This window comes from Aedes aegypti, chromosome 2, assembly GCF_002204515.2.
Source record: "Aedes aegypti strain LVP_AGWG chromosome 2, AaegL5.0 Primary Assembly, whole genome shotgun sequence".
NCBI classification, from domain to species: domain Eukaryota; kingdom Metazoa; phylum Arthropoda; class Insecta; order Diptera; family Culicidae; genus Aedes; species Aedes aegypti.
Genome location: NC_035108.1, coordinates 171,797,401 through 171,812,678, shown reverse-complemented (window position 1 = coordinate 171,812,678; position 15,278 = coordinate 171,797,401). Strand labels below are relative to the sequence as shown.

Sequence of the window (15,278 nt, the reverse complement as noted above, 5' to 3'; positions counted from 1 at the left end):
AGGTTTTTTTTCCATTTGATTTGAAACAAGTAGAATGGGTACTCATGGTACGAATAGGGGTGGAGTTGAAATTACCTGCTACGATATCGGCAAAGGATTTTTCTTGGGTAGATACATTCGAACGGCTACCCGACGGAATAAATTTGTTTGTGAATGAGCCTGATTATGATCTTCCTGATGGGTATGATTCTTGATCAAGCGATCGTTAACTGAAAAATGAGCATTGTTCGATACTCTACCAGTGAAATTCATGAAAAGACCGTTGTCCTAACGGATATTATCTTTTTTCTGCCTGGCACGAGCCTCAACGACTCGCCTACGCGAAGGGCAAGCCCAAAAATTTGACTTATTATTGCCCCCGCAATTGGCGCATATGAACTTAACGGTATCTTCGCTCATTGGACAGACGTCCTTTACGTGAGAAGAACCTCCGCAAATCATGCATTTAGCATCCATGCGGCTTTTTTTGTACCATGACCCCACATTTATTCCATTCTTGATCTCTTCAGGTGACTTATAGTCACTTGAGAGACCTTTCAAGACGACTTTGAACAAACGTTTAGTTTTGTCGTCACAAGTAAAAAAATTGTGCTTCTTCTTCTCAAGATGTTTGAGAAGAAGTTCGCGATTTTAAAGAGTTTCCGGCAAAACGCGACAGTCTCCTTTCTTTGCGATTTGGATGGAAACCTTGATTCCCCTAATGGAGTTCAAGATCTCCTGCCTAAATCCCCCAGATTCGGAACAACTGACCACGATAGGCGGCACTCTTTGCTTCCTCACTTGAATCAAAGAGCCTGGACTAGAGACTGCTTCGATTTGGTGTTTGGAAAATTTGTTTAGAGCATTGAACTGATTGCTCATTTCGATGCAATTATCAACATTATCCATTTCACCCTTGGAAGAAAGTTCGCATTCCGGAGAAAGGTCCTTTCTTCCATTCTTGCCACGTTTAGTGACAGTTTTAAATCCCACTTTTTTGGAAGGAAGTTGTGAATTCAGAGATTTACCCTTCCTTTTGTTAGTTGTTGATACCATGTTTAGTTAATAAACGAAAGAAGACGTGACCTTCGAGAGATTTTTTCCCAAGACGCTGTCCAAGAAGGATTACCACCGCTAGCTTTCGCCAACGTGTCCAACAAAAATCGAAGGCACGGGTCCAAACAAGGATCGTAAAGGGATCAATAGTAGTAAAAATAGTACTGAAAAGTACTGTTTTAGTAGCACTGGAAAGTACCGTTTTTAATTTTAGCACTGAAAAGTACTGTTTTTTTTTGCACTGAAAAGTACTGTTTCATTGCTTTAGGACGTTTAAAAAAAAAACTTCCAAGAACAGAGAGAATTTGTGTACGCACAGCACGAAGGTACGATGCGCGCTGGACATGGGGAATCATAATGGAGTGATTATGCTGCTTTAAACTGAAACATTTAAAACAGCATTCTTTGCATTATTTTGGAAACCAAATTTCCAAATAGTTCACGCTTTTTTGTACACAGTATTTTTTGGAATGGGGATTTTTTTTTTCTATCTTTATTAACGAGATTTGTAGCCCTGGGCTAGTTCATCTCGGGACCAACGGCTTTACTTCCCTTCCGAAGGAAGTCGTCACTACTAATATTTTTAGTGACTATCTCGGGGATGGAGAAGTTGAAAATTGCGCTTATTGTACAAAACAACCAGCTAGTTCTGGCGGTAATCTATCGTTCAACTGCCAGACAAATGATTTCAAATTAACAGAGGAAATGCATGGACATCATTCTTAATGCACACTATATGCACCTGATAGTTACTTGTTTGGTTTACAAAACTAAAACGATTCACTATTGAAGAATGTTTTAAACTTTGTGAATATCCTCTCAAACTAGCTAAAAATCTAACGGTTTCATGTTGTATATTGGTACATTAGTTTTTATTATAGAAAATTAAACAAGTTGACGATCTAATTTACCACGAGTCGTTGATAGTTTTTTCGAAAAATAATTTGTCACGTTTAATGTGCTTTCCATTTTAAATATAAACTGTATATTAGAAGGAAGTTAAACACTCGCACGACATTAATTGCACATAATTACGTGACATGTTGTTAATTTTTTTGACACTGCTTCCACGGTTGACCGCACGCACTATGTTGATACATCTGTTAGCCACGCGAGCTTGACCACTATGCGATACAATCCATACCATGCCGGCAAGTGTCTGTAAACACACTAGAAGCTGTGAATGAAAATTAAACTTCTTTGTGGTTTCCCATTGACGTGGATACAATGTTGCACGACTTTGTGGATTGTAGCGCGAATTGTGCGACACGACATTGGAGTGTATCGTATCCTAGTTGATATGTGCTGCCACCTTTCAACGAATAACGTGCTGCTTAGAAAGTAAATTGCATTGTACTCAATTAATGTATAATTGATTGGAAATTAACAATTTTCACCCACGCATGGCAAAAGATACATGAAGTAAATCACACCGTTAGAGGGAAAATGTTCCTGTATCACATCGCCATCTATCGTTCGCTTACGTCGGTACACTTTCCACGGAAAAATGCTTCCCCCACCAAAGTGCTTTCCATTTTCCCCTGATTTTTCCATCGGTTCTTTTCAGAAACGCCATCGCGCGAGTGTTGTTCGGTTTAGCTGCTGTCAAAATGTGTTGATTTTAGCAAAATTTACAGTGTCGGACCGACCATAGGCGCCCAAAATGAAGTTTGCCGAGCACCTGGCGGCGCATATTACGCCAGAATGGCGGAAGCAGTACATCATGTACGAGGTAAGCACCGTGTTTAATGGATTTTCACCATGCCAGAAGGCTTGGCTAGATTTGACCCATCATGACCTACAGAAGCTGAGAGCTCTCGTGTGAACTTGAACTGAACACGCTTGGACGGTGTATGAAATGCGATCGATAGCCGGTGCGCATGTGCGCCATTTTTGGTCGATCGATTTTCCCACGCCGACGCAGATCGCGTTGTTTACTAACGATGTAAGCATGTTTTCATATTTACAAACGATCAGCTGACGCGGTGGACGCCGTCTCAATGGTAACGAATCGGTTGTAAAACCGTTTCCAGGTGGGGTCGAGCTCGTGCTTTTCCCACCGGGAGGGGAAATTGGGGGTCACGTTTTTCCTCATTGTTTGCAAACAATGTCTACGTACCGCTTTTAAATATGTACATAGGTTTTGCAACCTGTTGCATGATGCGACGCGGGCGTTTGCAAACGTAAACGGTCAGTGTCGTTTCAGTTATTTTTGGCATGCATACGTAATTTTGATGATGATTGACATGAAATGCTTTTTTTTTCTCTGTTGTAGGAAATGAAAGCTCAGCTGTACGCAGCGGTTGAGCAGTCACCATCTGCCGAGTTAGTTGATCCGGAGGTACTTACGCGATACTTCGCCAAGTTTGATGAACAGTTTTTCCATTTTTGCGACAGCGAGCTTGCGAAGATCAACACTTTCTATTCAGGTAAGCATGATTTGGTTTTTATGTATTTAGTAAATTAATAGAGGGGATGTATACAGCATGTTTTAGCCGGCCGTCAAACTGTGAATCACTAAACTGCACAATAGACCAATAGCACAATGAGTTCTAACACAAAGAGCAAACATCCCATTCCAGTTTCAGCCCTGTGTACAAAGTTTAATGGCCATTTTGAATGGAAAGCGCTTATATCAGTAAAGCTATCAGTACACCAGTGGTCCTCAGCGTAACTGATTATGCGGGCCACTTCAATGCTTTCAAAACGTGGCGCGGGCTGCAAAATATGTAAGGATCATTTTGCTCCAAATAAAATTGAAAGGTTATCTTTTCTCATGTTCACAGATCTGAGATCATTAGATCTTTGCATCGTCCATCCTCCCTGCAGAACATTATGGGCAAAATAATCTTATTTTACTTTTGATGGCGCTACGTCCTGCAAGACATGACCTGCGCCACAATGTTACGCCAACTAACTCGAACCATGGCTGCTAACCTCCAGTTTTTCGATCGCCCCACACTTCCAAGATCCTGCTCCACTTGGTCAAACCACCTAGCTCGTTACGCTCCTCTTTGTCTTGTACCGGCCGAATTCAAGGTGAACACCATTTTTGCGGGATTGTTATCCGGCATTCTCACAACGTGCTCCGCCCATCGTACCCTTCCAGATTTGGAAACTTTCTGGATACTGGGTTCACCGTAGATTTGCTCAAGTTCGTTGTTTTTTTTTCAAAATTATAAAGATTGAGTCGTCGCATGCCTAGTTTTGGTACAAAAACTAAAATGACCCACAATACGGGCATCTCCGGTGGTCATTCCTGGGTTATTTCGGTGGGCCAGAAGAACCAAAGTGGTCATTCATCAATAATTGAACTAGCAGAGTCGCAGGGATTCAAAATCATGAAGAATGAGCCGTCGCATGCATACTTTTGGTGCTTAGTGGTCCCATATTACGGGTTTCCCGGTGGCCATTCCGGTGCTCCAAAAGGACCAGAATAACCATCCATTCATTCTTTTGGCAAAATACATCCAAACATAAAAAAATCGTTAAGAATTGGACACAATTCATTTGGATTTGGGGTTCAAATCTTAGTAATTTAATCGAATTGTCCAGATTAGCCACCTCCTGGGACTCCAGGAACCGGTTCCAAATTGACCATACTGGACCATATTTTTCAGGGACTGTGCGCCAGTAATTGGTTCCTTATTACAGGAAAAAATTATGCCAAAATATCCATCAACCGATTCGTACCGATGTGAATTACATATACAGAACTGCGATGGGAACTTACTTTTCGGATGTTCCGGGTTTCCGGAACCGGGTATGGATAACTAAGTGATTTGAGAATCTCAATTCCCAGTCCACGTGAGTACCTGTTCAACAATATGAGAACGATTCGGATTGCTTGTTTAGTTACGAAACTACAGGTCGTCAAAGTAAGGGTCTCTAAAGGGACTTTTTTCAGATGTAGCAGGTTCCCGGTGGCCACACTGACCAAATCCGGATCTTCGGGAGGGTTTCTGAAACTAGACATGTGTGCCCTTCATTTACGCCCAACAGAACTAAATTCGGTCAACACACTGATTTTTGCGAGCTGTTTGAATTTTCGGGTCGAAAACGACCCTAAGTCACAATTTGTAACTTTTTTATGGAAGCCCCCCTAGGGGTCATTCAAAACTTAAGAATTCAACTCAAGAATAGCTGCGCGTTTACCGCTACGGCTATCTGGGCCCCTTACCAAAGGTCCTTACTAAGGTTAAAGGTGAACATCTCGGAATCCGAAAATGGCCGTCATAATAACCGACTTGTGGCCCTACTCATGTTTTCGAAAGCACTAAACTAAACAAACCTTCCTGATCTATTTATTTTAAAGTTTTACCAGTACCAAAGCTAAAATAAAAATTTCTCTGTTGTTTGCTGCTTTCCACAATAGTTTTTCTGACTTCAAAGTGGTGGTGCCATATTGAAGTTGGAACCCAAGCTGTTTCACCTTAATGTCTCCAAATTAAATTTCAAAAATCTATCTATCTATATTACAGTCAGACAATATTCAAACCATTTCGGAGGTGATAAATACTGTTAAATTCCGCGGTATTTTTGGACACTTATTTAAATATCCAACATTCAGATACATCCCCCATGATTTTACCAATCAACTTCATAGAAACAAGATAACAAGAACAAGGGTATATTATTGAAAAAACAACATCAAGCGGGCCTGATTACACCGAAATTTAAAGTCCGTCCACGTGCAGCACAAAACCTTCTCGAGGACTGCAATTTGGTGACCACTGAATTTATGAAATTATGCCTTGTGTTTTAAATGTTTTATATTACTTAGATAAAATTCTGAAAAAATCTGAACAGAAATCTTGAGACATTTTTTTTTTGGGAAATTTCAGACGGTCTCCTTAGAGGAATATTTCGAAAAACTATTTTAGGAATGCCTGCATAAATTCTGGAGTTAGCTCTAGAAGAAATTTTGGTGGAATTTATCCTAGGAATCCATGAAGGAACGGAACGAACATTTATATCCCGTGTCAATAACTGGCCAGGGTGTAATTGCTGGTCATTAGGATATCTATCAATCAAATTTTCGAACTTTTACCAATATGTAGTTTTTTTTTTCAAAGCGTTAAGAGGAAAATAACCATCATCGTTCTTCAAATTTTCAAAACCAGTTTTTTTCGCTCAAAGTTTAAGCAATGTTCAAGAAAATCTATCATTGCATTGCACTGGCTATCTATAATGCGATGATAGATTTTCATAAGAATATCTTCAAATTTGAACGAAAAAACTGGTTTTTAATTTTCGATGATTGCTGATGACTGAATGATGGATTCTTGAGCCTTAATGGACATGTTACTAAGAAAATAAATTGAACTAAGAGGGGATTGGACACCACTTTGCCTACTGTGAATGAAAATGTTGGATGGATGTCTTCCATAGTGTACCATTCATTTTTTTACATCTAAACAGATAACACTGAATCAACAATTTCACGCCACAATACTCGTTTCGTGGCCGCATCTCTCCATCCTCGATTCTGCCCCGCGCTTGCTAAATCGATACGCACTTGATCCACCAACCTAGCTCACTGCGCTTCACGCCTTCTCTTACCAACCGGATCCGATGCAAACACCATCTTTAGAGGGCTGCTATCCGGCATTCTTGCCCTGCCCATCGTATCCTTCCAGCTTTGGCCACCTTCTGAATACTGGGTTCGCCGTAGAGTTGAGCGAGCTCGTGGTTCATCCTTCGCCGCTACACACTGTTTTCTTGCACACCGCCAAAGATCGTTCTAAGCACCCGACGTTCGAAGACTCCAAGTGCTTGCAGGTCCTCCTCGAGCATCGTCCATGTTTCATGCCCGTAGAGGACTACCGGCCTTGTGAGCGTTTTGTTCATGGTACATTTGGTGCGGGTATGAATCTTTTTTTGACCGCAGTTTATTGTGGAGGCCATAGTAGGCCCGACTTCCACTGATGATGCGCCTCCGTATTTCACGGCTAACGTTATTGTCAGCCGTCACCAATGATCCAAGGTAGACGAACTCTTCGACCACCTCGAATGCATCTCCGACTATCGTAACACTGCTACCTAGGCGAGCCTTGTCGCGCTCGGCCCCACCAGCTAACATGTACTTTGTCATGGCCGCATTCACCACCAGTCCAACCTTTGCTGCCTCGCGTTTCAGGCGGGTGTACAGGTCTGCCACCTTTTCAAATGTTCGGCCGACAATGTCCATATCATCCGCGAAGCAAACAAATTGACTGGATCTCGTAAAAGTCGTACCCCGGCTGTTGAGCCCGGCTCTCCGCTTAACACCTTCTAGCGTAATATTGAACAACATGCACGAAAGTCCATCACCTTTTCGTGGTCCCCGGCGGGATCCAAACGAACTCCAAACAACCAAACACACAATTTTGCACTTCTTCCATCGTTGCTTTTATCAGTCTCGTGAGCTTCCCGGGAAAACTGTTCTCGTCCATAGCTCTACGCGGTCGATACTATCGTATGCCGCCTTGAAATCGATGAAAATTTGATGCGTTGGGAACTGGTATTCACGACGTTTTCGGAGGATTTGCCGTACAGTAAAGATCTGGTCCGTTGTCGATCGGCCGTCAACGAAGCCGGCTTGATAACTTCCCACGAACTCGCTTACTATAGGTTACAGATGATCTGGGATAATACTTTGTAGGCCGTATTTAGAATGGTGATCGCTCGAAAGTTCTCACAATATAACTTGTCGCCTTTCTGGTGGATGAGGCATATCACCCCTTCCTTCCACTCCTCCGGTAGCTGTTTTGTTTCCCAGATTGTACCTATCAGCCGGTGCAAACAAATGGCCAGCCTCTCCGGGCCCATCTTTATGAGTTCAGCTCCGATACCATCCTTACCAGCAGCTTTATTGTTCTTGAGCTGGTGAATGGCATCCTTAACCTCCCTCAAAATGGGGGCTGGTTGGTTTCAATCCTCCGCAGTACCGGCGAAGGCATTTCCTCCGTTGTCCCGACCTTCATTGCCTGTGCTCTCAGCACCATTCAGATGTTCGTCAAAGTGTTGCTTCCACCTTTCGATCACCTCACGCTCGTCCGTCAAAATGCTCCCATCCTTATCCCTGCACATCTCGGCTCGCGGCACGAAGCCGTTGCGGGATGCGTTGAGCTTCTGATAGAACTTGCGTGTTTTTTGAGACCGGCACAGCTGTTCCATCTCCTCACATTCCGTCTCCTCCAGGCGGCGTTTTTTCTCCCGAAAGAGGCGGGTCTGCTGTTGCCGTTTCCGTTTATAACGCTCCACGTTCTACCGGGTCCCTTGCTGCAGCATGACCGCCCGCGTTGCGTTTTTCTCCTTCAGAATCTGTCTATATTCCTCGTCGAATCAATCGTTCCGTCGACTCCGTCCCACGTACCCGACATTGCTCTCAGCTGCATTGTCGATGGCTGCCTTCACTGTTCTCCAGCAGGTCCTCAAGAGGGGCTTCATCCAGCTCACCCTCTTCCGGTAATGCAGCCTCGAGGTACTGCGCGTATGCCGCTGCGACATCCGGTTGCTTGAACCACTCTAGGTCATACCTTGGTGGCCGTCGGTACCGTACATTGTTAACGACGAAAAGTTTTAGGCGTTTAACCATCACCAGATAGTGGTCAGAGTCGATGTTAGCGCCACGATAGGTCCTGACGTCGATAATGTCTGAGAAGTGCCGTCCATCAATCAGAACGTGGTCGATTTGTGATTTTGTCTGCTGTGGTGATCTCCAGGTGTATCGGTATGGCCATATTCTTGGAGGTGGCGAAATCAATTAGTCGTAAGCCGTTTTCGTTCGTTAGCCAGTGGGCGCTGAACTTTCCAATCGTCGGTCTGAATTCCTGGCCAACCTGAGCGTTTAGATCTCCTATGATGATTTTGACGTCATGGCTTGGGCAGTTGTCGTACTCGCGTTCGAGCTGCGCGTAAAAAGCGTCTGTATCATCATCAGTGTTTCCGAAGTGAGGGCTGTGCACGTTTATAATGCTGAAGTTAAAGAACCGGCCTTTGAGCCTCAACTTGCACATTCTCTCATTGATCGGCCACCACCCGATCACGCGCCTCTGCATATCACCCATCACTATAAAAGCTGTTCTCAGCTCGTGTGTGTTGCCGCAGCTCTGGTAGATGGTATGGTTAGGTATGGTTAGTTTATCGTTGCATCCAAAAAGGGTTGGAAGGATGTGTATAATGATCGTTTTTGTATAAATTTGTGAAAGAACTTTCAGGGTCGTTGGTCCTTCGGTAGCTGATCCTTTTCCCTAATTATGCCTATTAGCCGATAGAGCTTTCGCTGCTGTTAGAGCTTTTGCGTTTCTTGTGAGCGTCACAGCTGCACTATCTTCTCACACTCCGCTTCCTACAGGCGGAGTTTTGTCTTCAAAAGAGGCGTGTCATGTTATACTGACTTCGTCTTCCACGTTGCTCGAAGCTGCATCGTGGATTTTTCGTCAAAACTTGATACACTGTATGAGATTATATTTATTGTATTTGAACTGTTTTATGTTATGAAAGATTAATTGTTGTTGTTTTTTTTTAATTTTTCATATAAACATGAGTATGAAATAATCTGTATAGTTCTGGCAAAATAACAAATCCAAAGAAGTTATTTTTCAACAATATAATTGACTTTACCTTAAAATTTCAGAATGAAAAAAACTTATTATTCATAATGTATTCGTTAAATTACTCAAGAGAATTCATTTACTCCCAAAACAATTTCCCCAGCCTTGTTTTTATAATATTTTTTTTCATCGTTCTATGACATATATAGTTTCATCCTTAATTGTGCTGCTAAATCTGATTCCAGATTGGTAGAGCTTTTAGCTTCACAGTTAAAAAATGTTACATCGAGTTGAATGTTGATCTGGCAACACTGTGGTCTGCATACATCATCTAAAAAACGCTGTGTAAATTAATCGATCCAGTTCAGGAAATACGAGGAAATTATTAGAACAAATATACCCAAAGTGTTCTGGGAGTGTTGTTTTAGCGTCAACATCGTTATCCTGTCGAACCCAAGTCTAAGACCCGTGGAAAGCATAATTAAAGTTTATCACAATTATTCTGGTAACTATACCCATCCTTTTCTTTGGAGAAGAGCATCAATAGAGCTAATATATCTACACCATCCAATACATGCGTACAACTACAATACATCGCGTTGCGCTCTTCGCTTCTTCATCTATTCAACGTTATAGTCAACAAACTAAATGCCTAACCCAAATATGTCCGAGGAATCCGCCGTTTGTGTTGAAAAAGATTCGCGCAAAGTTATTGAATGTGTCTACTGTCACAAGAGCGAACACTTTAAGTGCAAAAATGTGATCGGGAAAGCCGTCCGTAAGCTGCGAGAACAAACCTATTTCTGCTCATCTGAGTGCAACAAAATCTATCAACAATCGATCAGGAATTTGGCAGTGGAATCTCAGGTGCTGAAAGACCTTCAGAGTGTTTTATCCGAGGTTCGCGAATCAAGAAGTGAGCTACAAGCCGTGAAATCAACAGTTGGTGAAATAGAAAAGTTCCAAAACTTCCTCTCTGTAAAGCTGGACTCCTTACTCGGCGAGATCAAACTGGTGAAAGATGCGCAATGTATGATGAAGAAAGACGTTCAACATCTGCGCGGGAAACAACAAGTGACATCGCATCGGACTCAGTGGACCAGCTGGAGCTAGAAGTCGATCGGCTGAAAAATAGAAAGTTTAGTTAAAAAAGTAGCTAGAAAATATGGTATGTTGGTGCGTCTGAAAAGTCAGTTAACATTCTGGAGTAAAATATTTCTATATAAAACATTAGTTGCGCCACACATTAGCTATTGCTCATAGGTTTTATACCTCGCTAGTGACATACACCTGAAAAGACTACAAAAATTGCAAAACAAATTTATGAGATTTATTTTATGTTGTAATAAGTATACCCCTGTTCGAACTATGTTAGAGACACTGCAATGGCAGTCTATTAAGCAACGTATTACTTTCAATGTGCTTGAACTGATATATAAACTGACGAACAATCTTTTGCCAGATTACTTGTGTAATATTGTTGTAAGAGGGAGAAATTTACACCAGTACAGGACAAGTTCCTTTCCCGAGTTCCTGGTTGGTGAAGCTATATTTCGCACTAATTCATTCAAGACTGCAATATCTCGTTTCTATCTGGGGTGCTGTTGCTAAATCCTCGACTGAAAGAATTGCAAGTATTGCAAAATAGATGTTTGAAAACCGTGTTAAAAAAACCGTACTTGTTCCCGACTGTCTCACTTTACAACGATGTCAATAACTCCATATTGTCCGTGAGAGCGTTGTATGAGATGCAGCTTATCGTATTTATGAAACAAATTGTGCCACCCTCATCCGTAACTCATCACAACATACCGTTGAGGTGGATGAATAACAACCACGCATCCAGACAAGCAGGTAATCTGTTCCTGCTCAGACCTAGAACCGAAATGGGGAAGAAAAAGTTTACATACATTGCCAGTAAACTTTACAATGCCTTGCCGCCCATCTATAAAACACCAATGAGCACAGTGTGTTTCAAACATTTGATGAGAACGTCGATCAAGCAGAATATTTCTCGTTATTTAATTTGATTGTATTTGCCACTCATCCGTCGTCCTTTTTTCTGCTTTCCTCTTTCGCCACCAAGATTACTGCCGCCCACCGCCCGCCACCCGCCATCAGCCACAAATTACCGCCCACTGCCTACCACCAACCCACCGCCAACTAACACAAATCATCCGCCCACAAACTGCCCGCCGCCATTCATCGCCACCGTCATCGCTTCAACATCAAATTCACTTATCACCAATATCTGAAATAATCTTTGAATATTGAATTCCAAAAAATTGTTCATAATGTATTAATGTATGCAATTAATTTATGAGATTCGTAGCAAATTCCTTAAAAGAGTACAACTCACTGGAAAATGCTACAAGCTTGTAAAAATGTTCGGAAAAAATAATAAAAATAGATTGGTTTTATGCCTATTGCAGAAGAAACTCGAAAGGAGTTCACTTCAACGGGTTTTTCCCCATAAATAAATAAATAAATAAAAATATAGCAAAATGACCTCCATCTCATTCATCCCATTTTGCCATTTTATTTGAAACAACAGGCTGGCCTCAGTATGTAACTTGTATACAATATTCTATGCAAGAGTTTTTTTTAAAGTTAAATCAAATGAAATGTAATATACCGTTAAGTTACCAGTCACCGTGCGGCCTCCATTCACCGTGCACATATACAAATTCCTACAGAATATTCATACAATTTCCACAAATTATTCTTTTGTCAGCAAAATAAGATAAAACTAAAGAAAATAAGTAGTTTTTGTCACAAAGCATTTTGCAAAACCTTGTTTATGTAGTCAAAATCATGTGAATTCTGTTTGATAATGAGAATTTTCAACACTCTTAGTAGAAACGTTAAAAATTCACAATTTTCATTTTAAAGCTAGAGTATCAATTTTTTCTGAAATCTCAACAAGTTTTCACTGCGGATACTATTAGTAAGATGTATTTCATCGTATGAGCAATGAGATTTTATGCAAATTAGAATTTTGTATTGTGTTTCAGTCGAAACCCAAATGCACGATGAATGGATCCTTTTCAATATATATGGTTCCTATTACCGTGCATTAGTGTAAAAGGCATGAAATCAATAGGTAATACTAGATTTATTGTTATGTCGTGATTGAACTACTTAATATTTAGTTTCTGAGTGAATATGGAATGGCTTGGACAATACAGTCAAACCTCCTATAACGATTTGAGCGAAAAAATAATTATTTAACCAATTTTTAAACTTTTTATGGTTTTTATTGTGAATGAAGATTTGAATACTCTTAGAAATAAGTGCGCACACAACTAGCAACATACTTGCTCCATCAACAATGTTTTTTCAAAGTGCGAAAAAAAAATCATGTCGAAAACTATATGCACGGTGAATGGTGCACTACTGTGCACGGTAAATGGTGACATAGAACGGTACAAGGCGACCTTAACATGAAATTTTCAAACATAGTTTTTGAGTAATTTTTTGTTTTGCATCACTAGTTTTAGATTTTTCCTTGAATTATGATACAATTTTACGCTACGTAGTGGTATTCTAGTACGCTTCAAATTATTTGGAAAAGTTATATAATTTTTTGAAGTGCATTTTTTTCTAAAATGCACGGTGAATGGTAGCTCGACGGTAAATGTACACGTTCTTATATTTACGTTTGGTGTAAATCTCGAATTCATGTTTGTCATAGTATTATAATTGTTCCTTTTGGGGTTTCATTTGCTCATCGATCAAGCTTATCCTGTCCTTAAAATGCCATCATGTCACTGATTGTAGTGTTATTTTATCTCCTTCTTTTTGCAGAAAAACTTGCAGAAGCCACTAGAAAATTTGCCAACCTTCGGACGGAGCTCAGCGAAACGCTCGAGCTCGAAGAGTCAACCAAGAAGAAGAAAGATAATCTTAACAGGGTGAAGAAAAACCTGCTACGAAAGAAAAATGTCTCCGTTCGTAAAATCCAGGAACTGAAACTTGCCTTCAGCGAGTTCTATTTGAGTCTGATTCTGCTGCAGAACTATCAAAATCTCAACTTCACCGGATTCCGCAAGATATTGAAGAAACACGACAAACTGCTGAACGTAGATTTTGGAGCACGATGGCGAGCCGAGCACGTGGAATCAGCGCATTTCTACGTGAACAAAGACATCGACCGATTGATCCACGAAACGGAGAACATTGTGACTAACGAAATCGAAGGTGGCGATCGGCAACGGGCAATGAAGCGTCTTCGAGTGCCACCTTTAGGAGAGCAGCAAAGCCCATGGACCACTTTTAAAGTGGGTTTATTTTCCGGATCTCTCTTAGTGCTTTGTGTGGCAGTTTTGCTATCGGCCATGTTTTACGACCGTAAGGATGACTGGATTGTTGCATTTCGACTGTACCGTGGACCACTTCTGATAGTGGAGTTTCTGTTTCTGTGGGGTATAAATGTCTACGGATGGCGATCATCTGGCGTGAATCATGTACTGATATTCGAGTTAGATCCACGCAACCATCTATCTGAGCAACACCTTATGGAGTTGGCATCGATATTCGGAGTTATATGGACACTGAGTGTCCTCAGTTATCTTTACGCAGAATCTCTCAGTATACCGGCTTATCTAAGCCCTCTAGCGTTATATCTATTGATGGCAGCATTTCTATTTAATCCAACGAAAACTTTTCGCCATGAGGCTCGTTTTTGGACAATCAGAATCATTAGTCGCATAGTTATGGCGCCATTTTTCTATGTCAATTTTGCCGATTTCTGGCTGGCAGATCAGCTAAACAGTATTGTTCCCGCATTTCTGGATCTGCAGTACTTCATCTGCTTCTACTCAACCATCACCAACTGGAACCATGTGGAAAATCCGAATCAATGCATTGATAACTCACTGTGGATACGACCCATAGTGGCAATGCTTCCGGCATGGTTTCGTATGGCACAGTGCTTGCGGCGTTTTCGCGATACCAGAGATGCACATCCTCATTTGGCCAACGCCGTAAAGTATTCAACGTCGTTCTTCGTGGTGGCGTTCTCTTCGTTGACACAAGCCACTCGGGATCAGTACGAGAAAAGCGTAGATAACCCGTGGTTCTATATGTGGATCATTGCTTCGATTGTGTCGTCGTGTTATGCGTACACCTGGGATATCAAGATGGATTGGGGATTGTTCGACGCGAAAGCTAACGACAATACATTTTTGCGAGATGAGGTGGTGTACAGTTCAAATGTAAGTATTCTATTTAAATCATGCAACATGGGGGATGGGTTTCGTCGTCCTTTGAAGATAATTATAAACAAAGCTGAAAATTTGATCGTTTGACCATCACCAGAATGCATCCAGTTTATCATCATAATTTTCAACGCAAACGGTGTCAGGTTCTCTAGTTCTGTGAACTTTGAAAAATTCGAAGTTTGACTTCATTTATAATCACCTTAACTTGTCACTCGATCAAAAGTACTAGCTTTTACAGTGGACTTTTTATTCTATCTATGGTTACGCTCAACGTTGCTAAATAAGCGAGGAGGGGTGCTTCAAAATTAATAACGCGTCGAAGTACTTTTGGTTATTTTCACATATTGTCATGGCTTTTAAATGCATCTATTACACTGCATACATTATATTACATATGGAGAAACCACTCATATTTAAATGATAATGTTGTTTCATAATTCAAACAATTGACGCTGAGCATTCTGTAATTTTGTGTGAACAAATT

The 15,278-nt window shown here is 41.2% G+C and overlaps 1 protein-coding gene across 1 annotated transcript in view; it reads left to right on the top strand.

Annotated features, from left to right (window-relative positions):
* Nucleotides 1–2,589: 2,589 nt before the first annotated feature.
* Nucleotides 2,590–15,278, top strand: part of LOC5564077 (xenotropic and polytropic retrovirus receptor 1) — a 30,087-nt gene continuing 17,398 nt past the window's right edge. Inside the window, exons 1-3 of the mRNA XM_001648354.2 lie at nucleotides 2,590–2,767; nucleotides 3,311–3,464; nucleotides 13,380–14,788. Coding sequence (XP_001648404.2) covers nucleotides 2,699–2,767; nucleotides 3,311–3,464; nucleotides 13,380–14,788 — 1,632 coding nt within the window. The 5' untranslated portion in view covers nucleotides 2,590–2,698. The remainder of the gene's footprint in view (nucleotides 2,768–3,310; nucleotides 3,465–13,379; nucleotides 14,789–15,278) is intronic.